Here is a 23,758-nt window from a genome sequence, read left to right on the forward strand (position 1 = left end):
CTACAACTGCCTTCTTTGTCTTGTGCTGGATAATTTTAATTTTTTACTGCTTCTTCAAAATATCTATGTTTACATGGAATCACAAACAGATAAAAGAAACATTAACAAAATAGACAATACATTAAATTAGTACATACCGTTTTTCATACTCCTCCAGGTCAACAGGTGGCGATGTTCTCGGTGTTCTCGTCTTCTCTTGGTTTTATCTCACGGTAAAAAAAAAAACATGGCAGCTCTCAGACTAGCATGTTCAGGCTTACATGCCCTCTATTCGACCGTTCATGCTCCAAATCAGGTAAAATTTTTCCATTAATCATGTTTGAGATTAGTGGAGTTTATTGTTTTATAAAGCATTGCTTAATTGACCGAAGGAAACTGCAGCCGTCATTGTGAGCGGTTGAAGTACCTCTCTGACGTTAGCTTTGCAGCTATCTGACCTGCCTGTGTCCAGCTCTTAGCATTTTATCTGTTATTTTATTTTTAATTTTGTTAAATTGCGACAGCTTGTGTAAGCATTTTTCTCTTTAAGAGGGACGCCTGGCTTAAACATTGTTTATTTAAACAGCGTCAGAGAAAAGTTAGTTTTGTAAGAGTGTGCGTAATGCTAGGTCAGTTGAACTGAATTTTAATATTTTAATATTTAATATATGATTGATACACTTTTAGTTGGTGTTTGCATAAGAAAATACTGTATGCGTTCTAGCCAAGCATTTTTTGTTAGTATGATTACATCTATTTATTGTATAGCCTACGGCATGAGTTTTATGGTTTTCTTACTTCATCTCCCCCTTATAACATAAATGCAAACTGCTAATGTCAATCAAATTGGTCTGTATATTTGATTGCCGTATATTTGAACTGCAGCTGAATATAAACTAATGCCACAGTGAGGATGAGTAATAACATATCACATGTTTAATACAATGAATGTGTACAGAGTGGTACAGCCTCAGACTTGTTACTTTTGCAGTTTGTACTTAAGATTTAATTGAAGGTTACAATCCACATGTTTAAATTGCGTTTATTAATCATTTATGATACCTTAATGTTTTTAAAGTTGTAGAGGCAGATTTCTGGTCTTTATTTTTCTGCACTTTGGTTTGTGATATTTTACTGACTGGACATCATTAATGTTTATTTTCTTTCTATGTTTCTATTTATTTACAGTCTTACTAGTTAAGTTTGTCAACAGGGTTTAAAAAGTTTACTGTATTACATATCACATGTTTAATACAGTCTGTATTATCTGAACAGCCTCAGTTGCTTCTATTTTTGTTTACACAAGCACCAGGCAGTGCTTTATTGTGTTATGGTAATTATTACATGTTAAACAAGGGTTAAAATTAAATAAAAACACCTGGCCCACTGGAGGGCAAAAACCATGGGCACATCTATTGCTTTCTTTGTGTCAGCTTTCTATCTCCTCCTTGCAAAAGGCTTCAACAACAGTGCTTAACAGATCTTGTTATATGTTCATTATGAGCCACAGGTACATGTTATTATCTTTCAGTCTTTAACAACTGCTGGAACATTGTGTGCAGGCCCTGCGAAGCTGCTGGGGGGCCGTGGAGCAGGTGAGGGGTTACTATGTTAACTGGAGGATGCTCAGGGACGTGAAGAGAAGACAGATGGCCTTTGACTATGCTGATGAGAGGTTACGGATCAACGCACTGAGGAAGAACACCATCCTGCCTAAAGAGCTTCAGGTAGACTGATATTTCTTTATCTACTTGTATGAGAGAGATACCAAATTCATCAATTTATTGTAACCTTCTTGTGAAGTAAGGATATTATCCTGTTGAGGATTTACTCCATTGCGAACTAACTAAGCTGATTTAATATGGAATATGATTTAAAATGCAAAAGAAATCATTTCATTTTTTAAACCTTCACAGGAGGTGGCAGATAAAGAAATTGCAGAACTGCCCAGAGACAGCTGCCCTGTAAGAATACGCAACAGGTGCATGATGACTTCCCGACCCCGAGGAGTGAAGCGGAGGTGGCGACTGAGCCGTATTGTTTTCCGTCATCTAGCTGATCACAGCCAAATGTCAGGGATTCAGAGGGCAAGATGGTGACTCTGTAGGCATTGGACAATTCATTCACTTTGGAACATGATGAAAAAAACAAATGGTGATGAGATTATAACCAGCCAAACATCAACATTCGATACTGTCTGGAAACTCAACAGGTATTCTATTCACTACAATGAGACATCATCCTCAACAGCTTGACAGTTGAAAATAAATCCACTGAATAACTGCAGCAAGTTGTCGGTATATTGTATATACTGAAGAAGACGTACATTTCTCCCTTCCATCGATTGGTTTTCCATGTTTCCATATGGTTCGTCTAAGCATGAAAATGATCTAATTTGTTGAATTTGAACAGAAAATTATTTTACTTCTCAAATGAACAAATGTCCATGTCCATTAATGTACCCAGAAAAAAGATGAATAAATATTGTTGCACATTACAAACTATATGCACATGTGTCTTTTATTGTACAATATAAATTTAGTTAAAAGAAAAAGTTTAAGCATCTTGCCACTTCAAGGTGCAAATAGTCTTGCAGTATAATATATAATAAAACATATACATAATGTAAGTGGGACAAGATTAAAATCAATGCAAAATGAAGTATACTGATGAATATTTCTAGGCCAAGGAAATGCTCGTCTTGAAGTTGCAGAAGTTATTCCTGTAGATGGCAGTAGTGTGCATAGAGGCTGTCTTCTCAGACTCCAAAGAAGAAGAAAAGCAAACGCTTCCTGTGTGGACTGACGCTGCATGAGTTCAATGTAGTTGATCGCTTCTGTCTGCACAGCTAACAAAACTGAACAAAGCCTAAATGGATCTCACCGAACAGGTAAATCGCCATTTCTTTTTGAATATTATATACACTGACGACACCAAAGGTCGCCTACAGGCCAAGGAGGTTCATGTTGTAAAATGAATACTCACTTTTTGTTAACGCGGGTAGTTAGCAACCCAACGCGAACCCGGCAAATATATTTTTTTAATATATAGTCACAGGAAACAAGTCTGTTTTGTTTGTTTTTTGTTTTTTTGGGAGGGGAGGAGGGTTTAAGCGTGACTCAACTCAAACGTGGATTTGCCAGAAACTGATAAATGTGTGTTGTTAGCTAAGTTGCTAACTTACTGTGGTCCATGACTGGAGCAGAACGTTCTAGCAACGTGATGCTCGCGATGAACGGTTCACGAGTCCATTTAGGGCCATATATTGAGAGAGAAAGAACAATCCACACGTACACCTACGGTTAATTTTAGTTTTTGGACTGTGGGAGGAAAAGGGAGAACGCGGATAAAATCCACACACACGGGGAGAACATGGACACTCCATGGAGAAAGGGCCTAAAGTCAGAATAATGTACTAAAATATATAATGGTTGCATTCGAGCCCTAATTTGTACTTGTACTCAGACTGTAAAAAAGCATTGGTGTTTTTTCAACTTTCAACCGTGCAACTGATGAGGAAGAGTTTATAAAGGGTACCTAACGAAGATGTCAAAACTATCAAACGGATTAATTCAAAGTTGCCTGTTTTACAGTAGTTTAATTCCTTACCCTTACAGATCAACCAGTTGGAGGCAGACTTGCTGGAGCTGGGGTCGCTCTTGGAAAAATCAGAGAGGAAGAGGGTGCAGGATCTGCTCAAACAGGAGCAGAAGAAGGTGGAGAAGGAGCTTTCAGTCAAACAGCAGCAAAAAGAGCAACAGGCCAAGAGACAAGCAGACCCATCTGCAGCCTCTAAAGCAGCATACACAGTCAAGATCACCAACTATGGTATGACAGCGTTGTTCACTCACAGTAATGATCTCAGAGAACGTGTGTACTGTATGTGTAAGAAATTGAAGTTTTTGAAGTTGTAGTTCACCGTCTTACATCTTGTATGCAGCTTGGGACCAGTCTGAGAAATTTGTCAAAATATACCTTACACTGAAGGATGTGCACAAAATCCCAACAGAAAATGTGGAGGTCAACTTCACCGAAAGGTGGGAGATGTATATATGTATATAGAGTGTGATTGTACCATATGTCCACACTGTGCTACTTAAAATGCAGTTGTAATTACAAATTTTGCTTGTTGCAGGTCATTTTCTGTGCTGGTGAAGGATCTGGATGGGAAAAACCATCAGATGACAATTCTCAATCTGTTGTATCCAATCGAGGAAAAGGACAGTTTCAAAAAGGTGAACAAAGTAGAAGAAGCTTTTTGAAGGGATTATTTGTACAATTACTGACTCAATTCATGGGCTCTTGGCATAGAAAACTGAAGCAACACAGTTACTTGTGTGAACAAATGGGCAGCCTTTAATTGCAGGTTCTTTTTAAAAAGGACATTGACCTTCCACAACAAAAGATAAAGCTTTTTTCCCAACTTATTTACTAATGAACATGCCCTTGTATCACGTCAGCTCAGTTGTAAATTGTTCAGCCACTAAGAGTAGAAAGTAGACTTTACATCCTGAAGAAATTATTTGACTTTCTCTGCCTGTCTGAAAGATCTATAACCACTTGTTATCCCCACAACAGCTAAAAACAGACATGGTCTTGGTCATGTGCAAGAAACAGACATCAAAGAAGTGGGATTGCCTGACAACGGTGGAAAAGCAGTCTAAAGAGAAAGAGTAAGTTTGTGCTGATGTGATTTAAAACTGCTGTTTTAATTGAGGTTGTCATTCAGCATGCTCGGCTTAAATGATTAAGTCTATGTCTCGCGAATGTAACATCACAAATGTCAGTGACGCATTTGCAGATGCAGCTCCACGACTAACGAACTGAACCTTAACCTTCTAATCATTTCAAACAAACCTCATTATGACGAACCTTTGTGTTTCCCCCAACAGTAAACCCAGTGTTGATGAGAAGTCCGATCCCAGCGATGGTCTGATGAGCATGTTGAAGAAGATATATGAGGATGGAGATGACGAGATGAAGAGGACCATCAACAAAGCCTGGTCAGAGTCTCAAGAGAAGAAAATTCGAGGAGAAGACATGATGGACGTCTAAACGACACTCACTGCTTTTCCTAAACAAGACTTAACTAAGTCTTAACTATATATCTTCCAGGGCTGCAGGAGGTGTAACATTACTGTTAAAATGTTGCAGATTTAAACTGAAGTTCCAATTGTAGAAATGACATTCCCACAATATGTTGAATAGATTGACCGTCATTTAGGCGAGTGGTGGTTTGTTAGTCACTGTTTGTTATGCATAAACCTATCAAAGAAAATCAAATAGATGTTTAGCCTTGTTCTGAAGTCATTTCTTTCCAAGATTGATGATTGTTCATGAATTAAACTGGACCAGGGTAAGTGAGTAAAATGAGTTGACATGTTCTGTTGATCATCTTATTGTGCAGAATCATTGCAGGGAAACGACTGACATTTTGAATGTGTAGGTGTACATTTGCCAAAGTCATGCCCATATTTACTGACAAAAACTACTCGCACTGTCTTGGTTTTTATATCAATAGTTTTTTTTTCAGAAGGTCCATTGACGTACTGCTCATGCGTTAGTCCAATGTAATCATTTTCATTTTTAAAATAGGTCTTTATTATAGTGATGCACAGTTTTCTACCATAATTTCCGTTTGCTCACATTGTGGTTACCTCCAATATTTGTGAATATGTAAAACAATTAAAAATAAGATAAAACTGTCATTGTGGTATTTTTCTTAGGTCTTGTCCATGAGAAGTTTATTTTGAGAAAGTTTTATAATGAGCTGTATTTGAAACCGTCTTCATTTTCCATGCTACTTGAATGAGTTCATTACTTTGCCGAAACATTAAAGTACATGTTAAGGTTCCAGGTATGTTAACTGTCTCATAGATGATGTCATTTACCAGGCTTTCCTACTTCTTCCTAAATAACGACAGATGGTGCAGAAAGAGACTCTGCTGACACAAGGCCCGTAAAGAACAAAGAGAACTTTATATTTGCAAGCTAGTACCAGTTCAGATCCTGCAGGGGTCCAACAGAGGTGTTTTATCAGTGAGATATGCATAATCCATAAAAACTTTAAAACAAATTAAACATAAAATGGTAAAAAAAAAAAATATTAATCAAATTGAATGAAAGCTTGCACTCCTTTCTTTGGCTGCCTTCTTAACAGGGTTGGCCTCAAAGCTCAAGAGTCAAGCAAACGCTTGACAACGCAGTTGTTGCTGCAAAGGGCGGCCCAACAAGTTATTAGGCTAAATAATAATAAAAACCGAATTGTGTTTACTTGTATTGTCTTTGACTAATATTTAAATTTGTTTGATGATCTGAAACATTGAAGTGTGACAAACATGTTAAAAAATAAGAAATCACACCACTGTACCCTTGAGCTTTGCGACTCTGGTGAACAATGACGAGATCTAAAAGACACAGTTAAGTTCAGTTCTCAAAACCAAATAAAAGCAACAACATTATCAGATAGTGATCACAAAAACACAAGAATGTATCAGTGGGCAGTACCTGGGACTGAGTGTCAAGTGAAGTGATGCAGGAGCCACTGTTTACATTCCAGATTCAGATGTGACGATCACTGGTACCACCTCCAGATGCCAGGATGTTTGGCTGCCATGGACACCAGGCTAAAGCCTACAACAACACATCCAAATAGATTTTACACACCTACAACAGAATATTCACGACAAGTATCTTCGTGTCATCACAGAGGTTAGTGAAACAAGTATATACTGTAGTTGTCTACCTTCACAGCTCCTTGGTGTTCGCTCCAGCCAAGTATCGCCCATCTGGAGACCACTTCAGCCCACACACTTCCTGTGAGTGACCATTGAGTGTGGCATTATGATGGTTTGCAACCCTCACATCATGATGGTGAAAGTTCCCTGACCTGGAGCCACTGGGGGGTGAGGGGGGAAAAATCAAATCGATTAATCAAATAATCATTGCAGCCATAATTGAAAACAACATGGCCTTTTGATTAGCATGTTATCTGGATTTTTAAGCTGGTTTTTTTTGTGCCAGTTATGAGGTTTTGTCCATCCTGATTGGTTACATTATTAATACTAATGTAATGAACCGTACTGTTATAAGAACTACATTTTCCATAAGTTGTGACTAGGCTGTGTTCAGGACATCCATGGCTACTACCTTACTGCAAATCAGACATTCTCACTGGACAGTTTTGGAGAACTGACAGTTGCAGGAGATGGAACTATTGTGACGTCAGCCATGTGGGCGTTATCCATCATCCAGTAGATGGCGGTGTTGCCTCACACGAAAAATATGACTAGCCTGGTTCAGCTTCAGAGATGCCCTATAATAGTATAATGTCACTCTGCTTTACTAACCTGCTTGTGCTGCTTTATATAGTCTGCATAGAATTGTTAAGTGGTTCAGGATATGTTACACATTTCCTTTGTGATATTTACTATCCATATTTATGTCTGTGTGGGTGTACCCCGACTTTCACCCTTTGTCTGCTGGGATTGACACCAGCCCTTTGTGACCCTCGTGTGGAGAATAAGGCAACGATGAGTAAAAGTGAATTGTGACTATCTGATGAGATGAAGAAAGTCAAACACTAGGTCATCTCATGTGTGAGCAATTCACATATTGGAGTCAAGAGAACTTCATACTTTATTCACCTGCAGAAAAATCAGTTCACCAAAACATTATTTTTTAGCTTCTGCCCTGTCATTGACATACAGTTACTATTTCCCCACATAACTGTGTGGCCAAAAAAAAACCCAAACATGTGACATGTTTGGTCACACGGCTAATTTATGCTGCATTTTATGAGGACATCTGAGGTATTGCAGTCAAGGGTGAAGTCTTTTTTTAATAGCATTACTTCAGTAAAAGTCTTAAAGCATATGACATCTACTGTACTTAAGTATCAAAAGTCATTTTTCTGATATAAAATGCACTTAAGTTTTAGAAGTAAAAGTATTAACTAAAGCTGGAGCCAGCTCAGTGGTAGTACGCGTTGTCTTTCTGCTGGAAGTTGTGGGTTCAATTCCTGGCTCTGCTAGTCAATGTGTGTCTTTGAACAGGACACTAAAGCCCATGTAGAATGAGTGAAAGGCCAAACTGTAGTGTAAAGCAGCTCATCAAGACAAGAAAAACTCTATATAAATACAGACCATTACCAACTCTTCTTCTTTTTATTTGGTATACGAGTAACAAAGATAGTTAGACGAAATGCAGTGGGGTAAAAGTCAAATTTGCTGGAATTAAAACTAAAGTAAAGTACAGATATGTGAATTTTGTACTCAAGTACAGTAACAAAGTATTTCTACTTTGTTACATACAACACTGGTAAAGATAGTTTGAAAACAAACACATATAACGTTTCATGTTTAATCATTTTTAAATTGCTGTATGCTGTGAAACCTTTATAATTGTCACAGCATTTGCCTCCTGGTATATTGAATCTGACAATAAACTGATTCTGATTCTGGTTTTTATTTTTATTTATTGTTCATGAACATTAACAACAGTCATCCAGGGGGAACCAAAGGACAGACTTTAGTGAAGTCACACTTTTTCTTTCTTGGCTGATAAGTGCCTTAGACTTGAGGAGGAAGTTGACTTTTACAACATCCGAACGTCAAATACAAGCGACAACAGCGAAGATTACACGTTGTAGAGTTGTGACGCTGTTTGGGGGTTTAGGGGAAGGTCCAAGCCCCGGGTCACATGACACTCTGAAGCGTGAAGAGCCCCAGAAAGGCTCGCGCTGTCTCTGAATGAGTCTGTGAGCAAATCGTCTGGACTTTCTCCACCGGTGCGTCCCCGCCCGCTCCATGACGTAGCCTCGCCTATAAAGCGGAGGCAGCCGCGTTCAGTCGGATATACCAGATGGAGACAGCTGGAGGAGGCAGGCAAGTCTTCACCCACCCGACGCACTACTGAAGCAAAGAAAGGCGAACCGGACAGAGCCAGAGACACAGAGAGTGAGGATATTTATTCACGAGCGTGTCGTTTCTGCCTCCGCGTTTAATGGATACCGGTTGTTTCACCGCGACGCAGCGTATTTCGTGCCACGCCATGAACGCGGATTTATTTAAGCCTGCTCCGGAGCGCGGAGCCCAGCAGTCCTCTGCGCCGGTGAAAACCAGCAGGAATAAGCCAGAACAAATCAAACCAGAGCTGGCCCAGGTGGTGACAGACCCCAAGACCGGGAGATCCTACAGTAAAGGGAAGCTGTTGGGAAAGGTACGGAAATGTAACATCACATGTGAATGTCTCGCCTCATCCGAATCATCCTTTATTTTTCTCAATTGTACGACATCAAAGACGGAATGTGGGGTTGAGTGAGTCGCTGTTTTTGGCAGATGTACTGTCAATAAGTTAAAAAAAAACAAAAAAACCCTGATGAGCTGTTTTTCCAGGTGCGTTACTTGATGCGGGTCTGGGTGGGGAACCTCGTGGATATGGTGCGCGTCACTGCTGGATGAATCAGACGCAAGGTGTGCCCATGCAGCTCCTGAGTGCACACATGATTGGCAGCATTAGAATTACAACAGCTGCTTCACTGCATTCCGTGTGTGTTTTTTTTATTTTATTTTATTTAATTTTTTTAAATGTCATCATCGCATTACCTTGAACACTTAACCCCATATGTCAGCCAACGCTGCTGTTCCTCTCCATCACTATTTTCTCTCTCTCTCTCTCTCTGTAATGTGCAAGTGCAGTGTATGAATGGAGAGACCATCAACATGTTGCTGGTCGTTTATTCCCTGCACCAGGCAGGGAGCCAAGTCTGTGCGCTCTCCCTTCTGCTGCCGCAGAGCTGGAAACATCTCTGTCAATATAATGAATGCAGCAGCCTGCTTTGCGTCGTCCCTTCTTAGCACATAATATTCTCAAAATGCATCTGTGAACGCACCGTTATCTACAGCAGTGAACCTGATGCGTGGCGTCTGTCGTCGTCTTTTAGCTGCATACAGAAACACCCAAGGCGACACAGGATGTTGATGATAACGTTTCACCTGAGTGGAGTTAACCCCTTTTTGTAAATGTGTTTAATTCTGGATTGATCTGGATTTGACTTTAACACAAGAATTGTCATGATGGGAAATATTGATGATTGGGGCAGAGATTCACCTTTTGTTTGGTCACTGCAGGTTTTCAACCTGCTGCTTTATCTTGATCCTGGTATTTTCCTCCCTTTTTTTTTTAGGGTGGCTTTGCTCGATGCTACGAGATGACAGACCTCACCACCAACAAAATGTATGCCGTCAAGGTGATTCCACAGAGCAGGGTGTCCAAACCTCACCAGAGAGACAAGGTACGTGTGATGCTGCTTGTTTACCAGTCCCTCTTGCAAAGAGGACACTACATGACTGGGTGTGTGTTGGTTTCATGTGAACAAACAAACAAACAAACTGATCAGATGTCTCTGTATTGACAGATCACGAATGAGATTGAACTGCACAAAACCCTGTCTCACAAGCATGTGGTAAAATTTTCTCATCACTTTGAAGACCAAGAAAACATCTACATATTCCTCGAGCTCTGCAGTCGGAAGGTGAGACTTCATATTTGTGTGTGTGTGTGTGTGCGCAGCTTACTTTGATTGCCATGCCATGGAAACAAAACAGAATGCAATACTTTCTTTGTATCCAACTGTGAAATAGCTATTGACCCAGACTTGCTGGCACCCTCCTGATTTACAGCAGCACCTCATTTATGTGCTACTGCAGAGGGTGTTGGTGTGTGTGTGAGTGCAGCAGCGTTGTTCCACTGATGGATGTGAGGGTGATGATTCCCCTGTTTTTGTCTCTGCAGTCGCTGGCACACATTTGGAAGGCCAGACACACGCTCACGGAGCCAGAAGTGCGATATTACCTGAGACAGATCATATCTGGCCTCAAGTACCTCCACAACAGAGGCATCCTGCACAGAGATCTCAAACTAGGTACATGATCTGACTGAAAACCTTGTGTATGGATACAATGATTGGCATCCCAGGAATCTGCTGTGACTTGGGCAGGCTCATGTTATCTGTGGAATGCTGACTGGACAAATGTATTATTGTCTCTTTCAGGCAACTTCTTTGTCAACGAGAACATGGAACTACGGCTGGGAGACTTTGGCCTCGCTGCCAAACTGGAAACGGTCGAGCAGAGGAAAAAGTTAGTCTTTATTTACAGTACCGTCCAGTAGATTTGTTGTTTCGGTTAATGCTATATATGCTGGAAACATTCAAGATATGGGAAACATGTAGGCACCTTTTATTTCGGTGAAAGTGTGTTTAGTTCAGCCGGTCCCATTTCCTGTAGCAAAATATCTGCTGTGAGGAAGGTCTGCTACACCAGGCTTACATGCTTGAGCAGTACATGAACTGACAGACTAACTTTACGTCGTGTCATTCCAATAAAACTGCCAACGGTCACCGAATTTAAAGGAAGTAATTGTTCTTACTTTGTTTAATCACCTGAATGTATATGTGGATTATTGAACAGTTTCCGTGGCTTAAAACCATTACATCATGTGCTAAAGCACATTGTTCCTTCCAGCTCTTGCTCCCAGTAAGAACCAAACTAACTGGTTTCCAAGTGGCAGTTGAATGCAACGTTCAGAGCGCGGTTTCGATACTGTTTGACACCTTCTTGTGGAATACCAGAAGAGTGGTTGTGACGAGGAGAAAAATGCTTCAGCTGCTGCTTCCTTGTCTGAGTGACGCGTGTACTGAACAGAGAGGAAAAAAAAAAAGTGAACACATTATTTTTGTTCTTGTTTTTCTCAGAACAATTTGTGGGACTCCGAACTATTTGGCCCCTGAGGTGCTCAACAGACAGGGCCATGGCACGGAGTCGGATGTTTGGTCTCTTGGATGTGTAATGTGAGTGTTTGCTTTCTCATTTTTGGCCCTTTTTTTTAAGTCAGAGTAGAAATTAGAACGTTGCACTCCAACAGTAATCCAATGATGATTAATCAGAAATATTAGTATAGTAGTGAATATTGATTTGACCGGTTGCTGTGCTTTGTGATATTCAGGTACACGCTGATGTGTGGCAGCCCTCCTTTTGAGACTCTTGACCTCAAGGAGACCTACAAGTGCATAAAAGAAGTTCGGTACAACCTGCCCTCCACACTTTCACCCGCGGCACAGAAACTCATCTCGGGCATCCTGCAGAAAAACCCCAACGACAGACTCTCACTGGATCAGATTCTCAACCACGACTTCTTCACCAAAGTACGTCAAACCAATTGCGTTGGCTTTAGAGAATGGGGGAAAAAAAAATGTATTGTGAAACTACCAAAGTATGACATCAGTACTTGATGGGTCATTGTGTCCCTTCTCCCTCCTCCGGTGTCTTCCTCACCCTTTGTCTTTTCGCTCTGCATTTCCCTCCTCTAGGGTTATACTCCTGACAAGCTTCCTCCCAACAGCTGTGTGATGGTGCCAGAGCTCCACCCCCCAAGCCCTGCCAAGAAATTCTTTGCTAAAATGGCCAAGAGCTTCTTTGGCAAGAAGAAGGCAAAAGGTAAGCAGCCACACAATGTCTGACACGGTGGAGAACTTTCTCATTCGTTTCTGCGCACACCGGTGACAAGTTTGACCTTTTGTTATTGAAACTATGCATGTTGGATATCTTGTTCATCCAGTTTTTCGCTCACGACAACATTTGTTTTAAAAGAAATGAACACGAACAAACGGGTGGTTTCCTCGAAGCGTTTCGAAGAATGAGATCAGAATCGACTCTCTGCTTTGAAATGTGTCTTCTGCGGGGATCATTGACATGTCTTTTTTTTATGTTGGGTTTTTAGTAGAGAAGATTCCATGTGAGGAAAAAGATGACAAAGACATTTCCAAGCTGGTGTCCGGCATCGTTAAATGTTCAATCAACCGCCAGATCAGTTACAAGACCGTTGGACCCAATGAGGTACTTTTTTTTTTTTTTAATTTATAATAAAGTGATCAACCTCATCCATTTTTAATCTGAAGATGAAACAATAAAATGGATATTATCAGGGCAGATGTCTCTTGAGAAAGGACTGTGGATGAGCACTGGAATTATTTAAAGGGATAGAGCTATTTGCTTAAAGAAGTCTTGTGTTTAAACTGCTCAATGTTTGTTCAGCAAAACACATTTGAGGCCATTTTTGTGGCATGGAACTGGGGAGACTGCATATTTGTGCCTTCCCTTGTGTTTTCACTAGACCAACAAACCATAAGAGGCTTATAAAAGACTTTCGATCATTTCCCATGACGTGAATGTGTTTTGGTGTCTTGTTGCTGTGCAGGTGCCCTCTCCCACCGGTCAGCTGGTCAGCTCTGTGCCTCTGGAACAGACTCCTGCTGAGGAAGAGTCCAGGAAATCCCTCTCTCGCTCCTTCAAGGGCACCATGGCCAGCAGCACTGAACGTACGTGTCAGCTCTTCTTTATAACGCGTGTCATTGCCTTTTTATATGTAATGTTTTTAACGTGTATTTTCCCGTTTGTTATTTTTTTCCCTCCAGCTTGTGAAGACGTATTGACCCCTGCAGCCGTTGCTGAATCGACCATGAAAGTCCTCAAAGGCTGCCTGGCCACAATGCCTGCAGGTAGGAGAGCACAAAGTAGACTTAAGACTTAAAAAAAAATGACTGGGTTATTATATTTTTGCTTTAGATCTTGCATCATAAGTTCATAAGAGTGCTGAGTATTATTGTGAGTTTGACTACCACAGCAGTAAATACTACTGGAGTAGTAAGAATTGATGAAATGTAATTAAATTCCACGCTGTGAAATCGTAGCACAGTCCCTCAACATGGGTTTTCTCTTCAGGCACCAGAAACCCACCCTGTTTGTCCAAACCGCAGTCCTTCCTGTGGGTCACCAAATGGGTCGACTACTCCAACAAATACGGGTTTGGCTACCAGCTGTCAAACAAAAGTATCGGCGTGCTCTTCAATGAGGGAACACATCTCAGTCTTTGTGACCAACGCAAGTAAGTACTTGCGTGTTAAGATTAGCACGGTGTAGCGTGTGTCTTTCACATAAGGCAATTGTGTTGAAAAATGGTCTTCATCAATCTTTTCTAAATGTGTGTTGTTTTTTAATTTTCTTAACAGGACTGTCCACTACTGCCTGAACAACAACAAACACTTCAGCTTTGCTGCAAACTCTCTACCTGAGCAACTCCGCAGCCAGAAACAGATTGTCGAGCTAATGGCCAACTACATGGAGGAAAACCTCATGGAGGTATGAGGACATGACTCTTTTTAGAGTCAACTTCAGTCATCGCTAAAGCATTGTTGTGTCAGTGCAATGGAGTGGGTATTTAACCTCATCATTTCTTACCTCCTCAGGGCGGAGATCTAAACTGTGACGGACAGGCCTCGTGTGCTCCTCCTCTGCTGCTCCAGTGGGTGAAGACGGACCACGCTCTCGTAATGCTCTTCAACAATGGCACTCTTCAGGTTGGAAACGCTCCTTTTTTATACACCACAATAAAGTTGCATCAGCAATTCCAAGTTTGGCGTTGGCTTATTGCGCCCTCCTTACATTCGTACCTTTTTTTTTTGATTTCCTCCAGGTCAACTTCTACACCGACCACACCAAGATCATCCTGTGCAAGTCCTCGGATGACTCCTATTTGCTCACCTACATTACCCGGGAGCGCGTCTCGTACACTTACCTCCTCAGCATGCTGAACGAGATGGGCTGCTCTCCTGAGCTACGACACCGACTACGATACGTGGTGCAGCTGCTTCAACACCATGCTGATGCCTGAGAGCACACCTCGACTGATGCCTCTAGCTGGTTGACCCTTTTTGGGGGGGCTCCCTGACTGGTTGGTATCGATTCTCAAAGCAATGCTGGGAGGGCCCTGACACCACTTGGGATGGATGCTCCGATCCTGAACAATATTCTTGTCTTAACTAGTGCTTGAGCTGCGGATGATCAAAAGTATTGACCTCGATTAACGTCGTGCAGTCAGGACGTTGCCCAATGCAGCATCTGCCTCAAGGGTTTGTGCCTGTACAGCTTTTGCCTCAAAAGGTATCCACCTGGAAGGTTTTGATACTCACAATAAGAGACTCCTAAATGGCCTGACATTATGGATTCCTTCGGGCAGATGCCCTAAAATGAACACCCAAACTCGCAATTACCTTCCCTCACTCTTTCGACACCACTGCTTCTTGGCTGGATCCTGCAGCTTTCAACTTCCCATGAATAGAACCGGTTAACCCAGGCATGGTTTCTCAAATGTATGTAAAGCTGTCAAAGTGCTTGCAACGGAAATGTGGATAATCTTGCAGCTGGAATGCTTTCAGGCTCAATTTCCTCAAGGTATTTTAGCAACAAGGTCATCTCTGCCGTTGATTGCACTGGACCTGTGATCTTACAGTGGAGATGCTTTGAGAAGAAGTGTGGTTTGATTGGGAGGTGGAAGAGGAAGAGAGAGAGAGACCCTCCTACCCTCAGTTGGTTTCTGGCCTCGTTGGACTAGGGTGCACACATTCGTTTTTGAAACAAATCATATGAGCCAGCTATAGGATCACACTACAATCTTGACCTCACATGCACAAATAACATTCCTGGCCTTATTTGGTGATGCTTGGAGAGTCATTCCTTCTGCTCCAACATTGCTTTTGTCTTGTTCTTAGATAATTCACTGACATGGTACATGGTAAATTAAATGGGCTATGGGAGCAACACAATTTTGCACTTTTTTTTTTTTTTCTTTTGTTGAAAATTCATCTGGAAAGCAAATTCTTTTTACTACCACTTTTATTTGTTTTTAATGAGATACCAAAAGGCATTTTCTTTGTTGGTTGTTTTTTTTAAAAAAAAGTTTTAATTGCACGTACAGTAGGTGAATGTGTCTGTGCCACATGCTGGTAAACAATGCTGTTGGAATAGGAGGGGGGAGGGGGATAAAAAGTGCCTTTCTGAGGGATGTCTGTTTGGTGCAATAGCAACCCTTGGTGAATGTCAAGCTGTATACAAACGAGTTCTGAAATGGGTTTAACGGGCGTGATTTACTTTTGTACTTTTTAGTGTGAAGTTCAAAAGTAAATTCACCAGCACTACACTCACTACCTGGTATAAGCTTGTAGAACGACTGTCAAAAATATTTATCCCAGTTATATCTACTATGGAAAAAAAGAATACGTTGTACTCCATTGTACTGTACTGTAATTCTTATCGGTTTACATTGCTTTCTCGACCCAGAGTTGTATCCTAAAAACTGTGACGTGGAATGCAAGTATTATGTACGTGTTTTCAAGAAACCCAACATTGTGAAAGCCATTTGCCGATTCAAGAGAGTTTATATTTTGGCACATAATGTCCTGTTTATTTATATTTTTATTTATACATGTTTTTTTTATTTATTCTGTAAATGTCATGTTCTTGACACAAGGAATTCTGATCACCTTTTGTATGTAAATGTGTTTTTTGGGGGAAAATGGGACAAAAATAAAGTTTATGGAAAATTAACTTGGTTTGCACTGAAGCTTTATTCACACAAGCGCTCCAGGAGTCATCTCATCCGTAATAGCTGTTCTTTGTGTCGTCTTGTAGAAAGGAAGCCTTGGCTTTACATTTGTTTTTTTTAAGAACTACTGCAATCTCTTGGCAAAAAGGTGTGGGAGACACTCAAACATCAAACTTTAGGAGACGGTTATTAAAGGTCACATTTATGACGGTGTATTGTTAAGACTGTAGCTATACAAACACTCTGCACACCATGTTGAGTGCTATAATGACGCAACACAATGCAGCTCTTGTGTGGTGTCCTTGATCCTGGGCTCTCTTCAGTGGACACAGTCTTAAAGGAATTTCCAATGTCCTACTCTGATGGAAACAAAAACACATGAATTACATGCATGTACCAAGCAACTGCTGCAACCGGTTCGGTCCCGTTGTATCATGTGATATGAACATTGTTAAAAATCCTTTCTTGCTGTTCTCACAATAGCAACAAAAGTACATCATTCAATACTTGAGAGTCATCTGCTATAATGTAAGATCACCACCAGAATGTTTAGCATGTGGATACATGTTTTCTGGGTGAGAATGGATGAAAAAACCAAACCCAGAATCCAGATTTAATTTCTGCCGAAGAGGTTACACTATTAAAATAAATGTGCACTAAATAAAAATACACATAAGGCCAACAGGACTCCCGTACTCCAAACTTGACCAGAGCCAAAGTGTTCGTGTCTGTGCTAAAATGTGTCAGCCTTGACCTGGAATTTAAAACAATCTGGAATCATATCAAAGAACCACGCTGGTTGGAAACAGTTAGAATGTGAGTTATAACTGCAGCTGCTGGCTGGTTCAGTGAAGTTTGGTCATAAAAGAGAAGAAATACACCCTGTGAGAGCTTAAACAAAGATACATATCTTTAAAAGCTTTAAATTAAATGTGTGGATAAAACATCTTTCTGTCAGATAAGAGTATAGTTTCCTGTCAGAGCTTCTGTGTACTGTCATTTCCATGCCGACAGATTTGAATGATCGAATGAATGAATGAAACATGATACAGCTGTTATCATAGCTCAAGTCAACAAATGGCTCAATGGAGGCCAAACACTGACGGTGGATTAATAAACTCTGAACAGCAGTTTGTAAAATTCGCTGACGCCTCGGCTGTGACGGAAAAACCTGTTCAATGATTTTTGATACTAATAATATAACAGATTTAGATTTTCTCCTGTGCACAGGCTTGTTAGTTGGTGTGTTTGAGAGAGAGTGTGAGAGTGAGAGAATCTCCTGATTGCAAAACTGAATCGAGGGCAGCAGTTCGAGACTACACGGCTGCTTTGCTGAGACTCGGAGGGCAAAATGTGCTGATTCCCCACCTTTATATGCAGCATGACAGTTAGTTATTACCTCAGAGGTGTCCAGTAAATGTGAGGTCACACGGCGAGATTCTCTCTCAATGCTACTATAACGCTGCAGTGGAATGCCGGTGTGCACTCGGGAGTTCAAGTTGGATGTAGTTATTGCAAAGTATACTATATTTCCCCTTATCTGGTGCATGACACAACATAAATAACTAAATAAAGAAGATGCCATTAATGGCAAACCAAACAAAAAAAGAGTGACAGACAAACATGTTTAATTAACTTTTTTTTCTAAACATTACTCAACCTTAACCATTACTAAACATAGTGAAAATGTGATCATCAGCTGAAAACAACCTTCACGTCACCCGTGCTCGTGTGAAAATTGAAGATGTACAGGATGAAACAGGCAGATGCTCTGTGCTGGTGTGTTCCCAGAGAGATAGTGTAGAGTATAATGTTTGAACAATTGAGACAGACACAAACTGTTATCTCCGGCTAATCACTGAGGCTATCTGCTCAGGAAGTGGAAAGCTGGCTGTTTCCTGTACTGTACAAACAACATACAGAATAAATGGTTAATTTATCCCCAGTCCATAGATGTGTTGATAACTTGATGGCCGTATAATTACATGTCAGTTTTCATAAGGCAGAGAGGAAGAATAGGGCAGGCAGTGATAACTTAAGATGACTTGCTGTTACCAACATCGGGAATGAGTTGCTACTTGCCGACCTTGGAGTTCACTTGTGTTTCTTGATTCTTTCCTGTATGTAAATGTACAATTTATATGTGTATATATATATATACATACATATATGTATATATATATATATATATATATATATATATATATATACATATATATACATACATATATATATATATATATATACATACATATATATATATATATATATATATACAATGTGTGAAGAGGAGAACCTCGGCTTTTGCTTTACTTTGATCTGTGGAAGAATAAATTTTAGGTACAGTGTGACAATTACATAAATCAATACATTTTGATATACTCTGTTACGGTTTGTTCACAGTGAAGTAGAGGTCATCACTTTAGATTTAGTCACTTTGTTCTGTTTCTTCCCTTTTCTTCCCTATAAATCAACTTTGTTTGCCCGTGGGCAGGTGTTTTTTTTTCTTTCAGTTCTACTTCCATAAACACATCGATCTAAAAACAAATGAATGAACCAGAAAGTCCAAATGTTTCCTCTCGCTCCTCTGCTCAGTGGAGTCGGTTTTCTTCAGACATGCTTGATGCACAACTCACACGGGGGAAATAAGTGCCTTTGTTAGGTAGTCGGGGAGTTTGTGCTCCACACCGCTTTGGGTTTTAAAGAGCAGTTGTATCAAGAATGATTAAAGTGATTATGTTCCCTCTGAGGACTACTCACCCCCCCTGTCTTTAAAATCATCATTACTGAGGGAGAAATGAATGTTTGAGGAAGGGCATGTGAGGCAGGGCAGAGTGGGTGGCATGCAGGAAAGGATTCAAGGAAGGGGATGTCCTTCCTTTGCTCTGCTGTGTCACTAACCTTTGCCACATCTTTTTCTGGCTGTGGTGTGTGTGTTTTGTTGGTAGTGGCTTATCCCTCATGAAAGATCCTGCTGCTGATGTCACATGCCTGCCTGTTAGGGCTACAAGGAGGTGCATCACATACTTACGTACGTCACACACCAGCCCTACAGGAAATGTGTGTTTCCTTTTACAACGCTCCCCCCTGGTTCCCATTAAAAGCACAGAGGACAATGAGAGTTTCTCTCCACATGTCAGTGAATCAGCTACAATATTGAATAAAGTCGTGTTTCTTAGAAGAATAAGCACAGAGGTTTAGAACAATATCACTCACAAGAACTCTGCTTCATTGGTGCTATGTGTTTGTGCTTTAGTATTTAGTTCAGGAGGATTTCCCCCGAAGAATATTGAATTAGTAGAGGGTTTTTTGAGAAGGGCTGGAAAAAGCACAATTCAAGCCATAATCACCATATAAGCTCCTCTAAACTGATATTTATAGTTTTTTAAGTTTACACAGTGGTAGATCTCCATATTGTTTATTGTCTAAAAATGAAATGTTAAGTGGCCCAGGCTAAGAGTCTGCATCCTCTGAGGGGTACAGTTTATATACTGTAGTAGCTTTAATTCATGAGAAGAAATACAACATTTGATTTATTTAAATAAGTCCAATAAAGCTTAAGGATTTCTTAATTACTCTAATAATACATAAAATAATAATATGTAAAAAAATACATACCTACAGTAACTATACACAGTACATGTAAGGTCATTTTGTCTCCTTTAGACTCCTTTGAACACCTTTGGAATCTATTAAAATGTGAGACTTGTATCTCGTGTCTCCTCGTGTTAAATTTTTTTACTTCTATATTGTTTTTTTTTTGTTCCTGCAGTGTCTTTCTTCTCTGTCTTTGGTGTTTCAGCTGTGCACATTATTCATCCCTGCTAATGACCAAGCATAATACCTCCTGCTGTGACAACTGAACATGAAACAGCTCACAAACCAAAGTCAAAGCATCAGGAAGTCAAACATCTGGATGGAGGCAGATGAGAGACAAAGAATCCGGCCAGACATCAACTGCTGTGGGACAATTTTACCTAATTAGTAACTTCTGTTTTCTCAAGAGCTTTCTCCCCAACTGCCGTGTGTGTGTGTGTGTGTGTGAGGCCATTGTAATGCGGTTTCCTCACATGTGAACCAGCCAAGGCCACAGGCCAAGGCATGTGTGAGTGAGTGTGTAGCTTTTTTTACTTCAAATGGCTCCTTAGCTCACACTCATTTCCCATGACTATGTTTGAGCTGCATTGTTCAAATGTGCACCTTCATTTCCCCGATAAATGTCTGATGTTTATGTCTTTCCCATCCACTACCTTAACATATGACGTCTCCCACAGGAAGTCCTCCTCTGTTCACACACACACACACACACACAAATAATTGCATTCACAGCATTTCAAGTATCAGCCTACAACCTGTTTCCTGATTTCCTCTGACTGTTTCCCCTATTTTATATCTACCTTTATGGTCTTTTCAGAAGCTTTGCTTTATCTTTTTATTTTGCACTTTATTTTTTTTAAACCTTGAGTAGTGCAAAGTGTGGAGCAAGGAGTAGATTCCCCAGTAGAGAAATATGTGCATGATTTCTGCAAAGCGTTGCGGTAACAGATTGTAAATAGTACGTCTACATCGGGGAAAATCTTCAGCCCTTTGATATCTGATCTATGTTTGCTCCTAATGACAACATACAGTAACAGTCCAGATGGCTTTCAGCACTTTGAGCACCCTGCAAAATCCAAATTCTCCCCCCTCTCTCTTTCTCTGTAAGTGGGGTTGGGGTGTGTGTGGGACACACATTAACATATACACACTTACATTAAGTAACACATGCACATCAAATAGCAAAGTACTATAAATAGTGCAATCAGACAACTGCCTGACACAGTGGGTGTTTTGTACTTTGTGGAAACATTGACTTGAACATCCTTTTGTACACACACACACACACACATACACACGCACACACACACACTCATTTATATATAAACTGACACCTTCCTGTTTGTCAGGTGCAGAGGAAGACAGTTGCAGTGCCCACACAACAACAAACAAACTGAACAAAAATACAAACCTGTGTAGTGTGATTTTTCCATCACTTATGACAGATGCAGCTCCAGGTCTTCAGTTTACTTAAGGTAGAATTGAATTGCCACCCAGTTTTATCACTCATATTCTTTGTGTTATGTGAGCGGTATATACATATATATACATATACATTTATATTATGGCATGCCTTTCAGGAGTTTACGTATATGTGTATACATATATATATATGTATATATATATATACATACATACATACATATATATACATATATACACATACGTACATATTTATATACATATATATATATATATATATATATATATATATATATATATATATATATATATATATATATATATATATATATAAAATGGTATTTATTCTCAAAATCTCTTGGACTTTCTGTCCTGCTTTGACTGAGCTGAGTCAGTGCTGCTTCTATGTTGACACATTATTTTAAATGCTGCAGTTGTACCGCACGGAAAGTGTTGCGTAAGATGTAAATTGTTCTCCTAAATGTCAGTTCTCTATGCGAACGTCTGCTGGAGATGAAGCACATTAGAGGCTTTCTATTAAAAACTGCTGAGCAGTGTTGTAGTGTAATGAAATACAAATACTTTGTTACTGTAATTTACTTTACAACATTTACTTTTACTCCACTACATTTCCTAAATAAAATGTGTACATTTCCCTTAACCATTTTCATTCCTCGTTACAGCAAAAGGTTACTACAAAATAAAAGTTGAGTTGGTGACGTAACACCTGTTTGTTGTCACTTGTAGCACCTGCTGTTAGCCACAGATTTCTGACTTAAAACACACCAGCGGCTTGTTGTTTACCGTGTCCCACACCGAGGCTCTGGTCTCTGGGTTTCTGGTCTCTGGGTTTATGTTTTACACACTCTAGATACCAGGTTTCAGCTCTCAGCTGTCAGCTGAGTGGCCAACCAATACTTTTACTTTTACTTTTTGTACATTTTATATATATAAAAAAAATACTTCTGATACTGATACTGATACAGCAAATGTCAGGTACTTTAAGACTTTTACTCAAGTAATATTGCAAAAGGTGACTTTAACGTTGAAAGTATCACTTTCAAGTACTTTATACTAGACTGCTGCGTTCATTGTTCTCGTTTTACCCCTGATTTAAAAACTACAAAAAAGTGGAGTGGCGTCATGTAGTTAGAGAAATTATAACCCAATGGGATAAATGCTTGCAGACTCACAAAATACCTCAGAAGTGACTTTCAAATTTCTCACCGTCAGAAACACACCCAGCAATTTTACAGTGAATTGGGTTGGCAAGTGAACGTTGAGAGAAATTAAGGAAAGACAAAGTCAGAGAGTATATTGTCACTGCACTGATACTTTTTCAGCTTCTCCTTTTTTGTCTTTTTTTTTTATCTCTCTGTACGCAGTTTGTCCACACCCTTGAATTACGGGGAAACACCTTTTGTGAGAGACTGTTAATCCACTAATGTCTTTGGAAGGAAAAGACTCTGCTGACAAGACAGAAACACACATACACTGCCTGAAAACAGATGGTCTGGAGACAAAGGACGTACTAAGGCTCCCGGTGAACTTTTTCCTAAAGGATTTCATTGACCGGTAAACAATCGATCACTTATAGGCAAGTTAAATTGATGGTTGCTATAAATTTCCTGGAGAAAGACTTTCAGAAAAAGCATCTTAAGTTCATTGTTTTCCATCTATTTGCTGGTTCATCAGTCATCACCGTTGACATCATCACCACACGTGAGCTTTAGCATAGAAGAAGCTCCCTCAAGTCATCAGACCACAATGTGCCACGGACACTCGTGACAGGATGCGTGACAAGCTCAACTCCTGCTCAGTGACATCATTGAGAATGGCCACATCAGCTCATATGATAGCAGATCAAGCTTGTCCCGCAGGATGACTGCTCACATGATTGACACCCATGAAAACTGACATGCAAGGCAGCGATTTGACCTCGTAAACATCATTTGCTACAAATATAAAATGAGCATTTAAGTCAAAATCCAATAGCGACCTGGAGCTGTTGTTTAGAGTCCATGATGGGAAGAGGACGTAAAACATCTCCAAAAACAGAATGAGACAACCATAAATGTTCCGTTTTCATCACAGTATCATCCGATACCATCCATAATGGTAGTGTAAATAGTGATAGTGTAGTGTAAATCCTGTAGAGGAACTTTGCATGTGATCATCATGTGATCCAATCACATGGGGCGTTCTGTATCTTTAAGACTTTAACAATGTGGTTCCCATTTGATAGACACAGGAAAAATACACAAAAATAATTTCCATTTGGGTAAAATGACTCCTTTGATCCAGCACCTCAGAAGATTAG

General features: G+C 40.1%; 3 protein-coding genes across 3 annotated transcripts; all 3 read left to right on the top strand.

Annotated features, from left to right (window-relative positions):
- The first annotated feature begins 201 nt into the window (after positions 1 to 201).
- On the top strand, positions 202 to 2,483 carry mrps14 (mitochondrial ribosomal protein S14). The gene is made up of 3 exons (XM_044035720.1): positions 202 to 295; positions 1,542 to 1,706; positions 1,896 to 2,483. The coding sequence occupies exons 1-3, from the start codon at positions 227 to 229 to the stop codon at positions 2,076 to 2,078; spliced, it is 417 nt and encodes a 138-aa protein (XP_043891655.1). The 5' UTR covers positions 202 to 226; the 3' UTR covers positions 2,079 to 2,483.
- Positions 2,484 to 2,760: 277 nt separating this feature from the next.
- Positions 2,761 to 5,687, top strand: LOC122785151 (calcyclin binding protein). Its single transcript, XM_044050850.1, has 6 exons — positions 2,761 to 2,869; positions 3,597 to 3,807; positions 3,920 to 4,016; positions 4,115 to 4,214; positions 4,558 to 4,652; positions 4,872 to 5,687. The coding sequence occupies exons 1-6, from the start codon at positions 2,852 to 2,854 to the stop codon at positions 5,032 to 5,034; spliced, it is 684 nt and encodes a 227-aa protein (XP_043906785.1). The 5' UTR covers positions 2,761 to 2,851; the 3' UTR covers positions 5,035 to 5,687.
- Positions 5,688 to 8,764: 3,077 nt separating this feature from the next.
- Positions 8,765 to 15,922, top strand: plk3 (polo-like kinase 3 (Drosophila)). Its single transcript, XM_044037125.1, has 15 exons — positions 8,765 to 9,198; positions 10,166 to 10,273; positions 10,397 to 10,513; positions 10,774 to 10,903; positions 11,033 to 11,120; positions 11,735 to 11,830; positions 11,986 to 12,184; positions 12,350 to 12,476; positions 12,760 to 12,875; positions 13,237 to 13,357; positions 13,454 to 13,537; positions 13,761 to 13,923; positions 14,048 to 14,177; positions 14,285 to 14,395; positions 14,512 to 15,922. The coding sequence occupies exons 1-15, from the start codon at positions 8,983 to 8,985 to the stop codon at positions 14,707 to 14,709; spliced, it is 2,004 nt and encodes a 667-aa protein (XP_043893060.1). The 5' UTR covers positions 8,765 to 8,982; the 3' UTR covers positions 14,710 to 15,922.
- The last annotated feature ends 7,836 nt before the right edge of the window (positions 15,923 to 23,758 follow it).

The sequence above is a fragment of the Solea senegalensis genome, linkage group LG1, assembly GCF_019176455.1.
Source record: "Solea senegalensis isolate Sse05_10M linkage group LG1, IFAPA_SoseM_1, whole genome shotgun sequence".
In the NCBI taxonomy this organism is placed as follows: domain Eukaryota; kingdom Metazoa; phylum Chordata; class Actinopteri; order Pleuronectiformes; family Soleidae; genus Solea; species Solea senegalensis.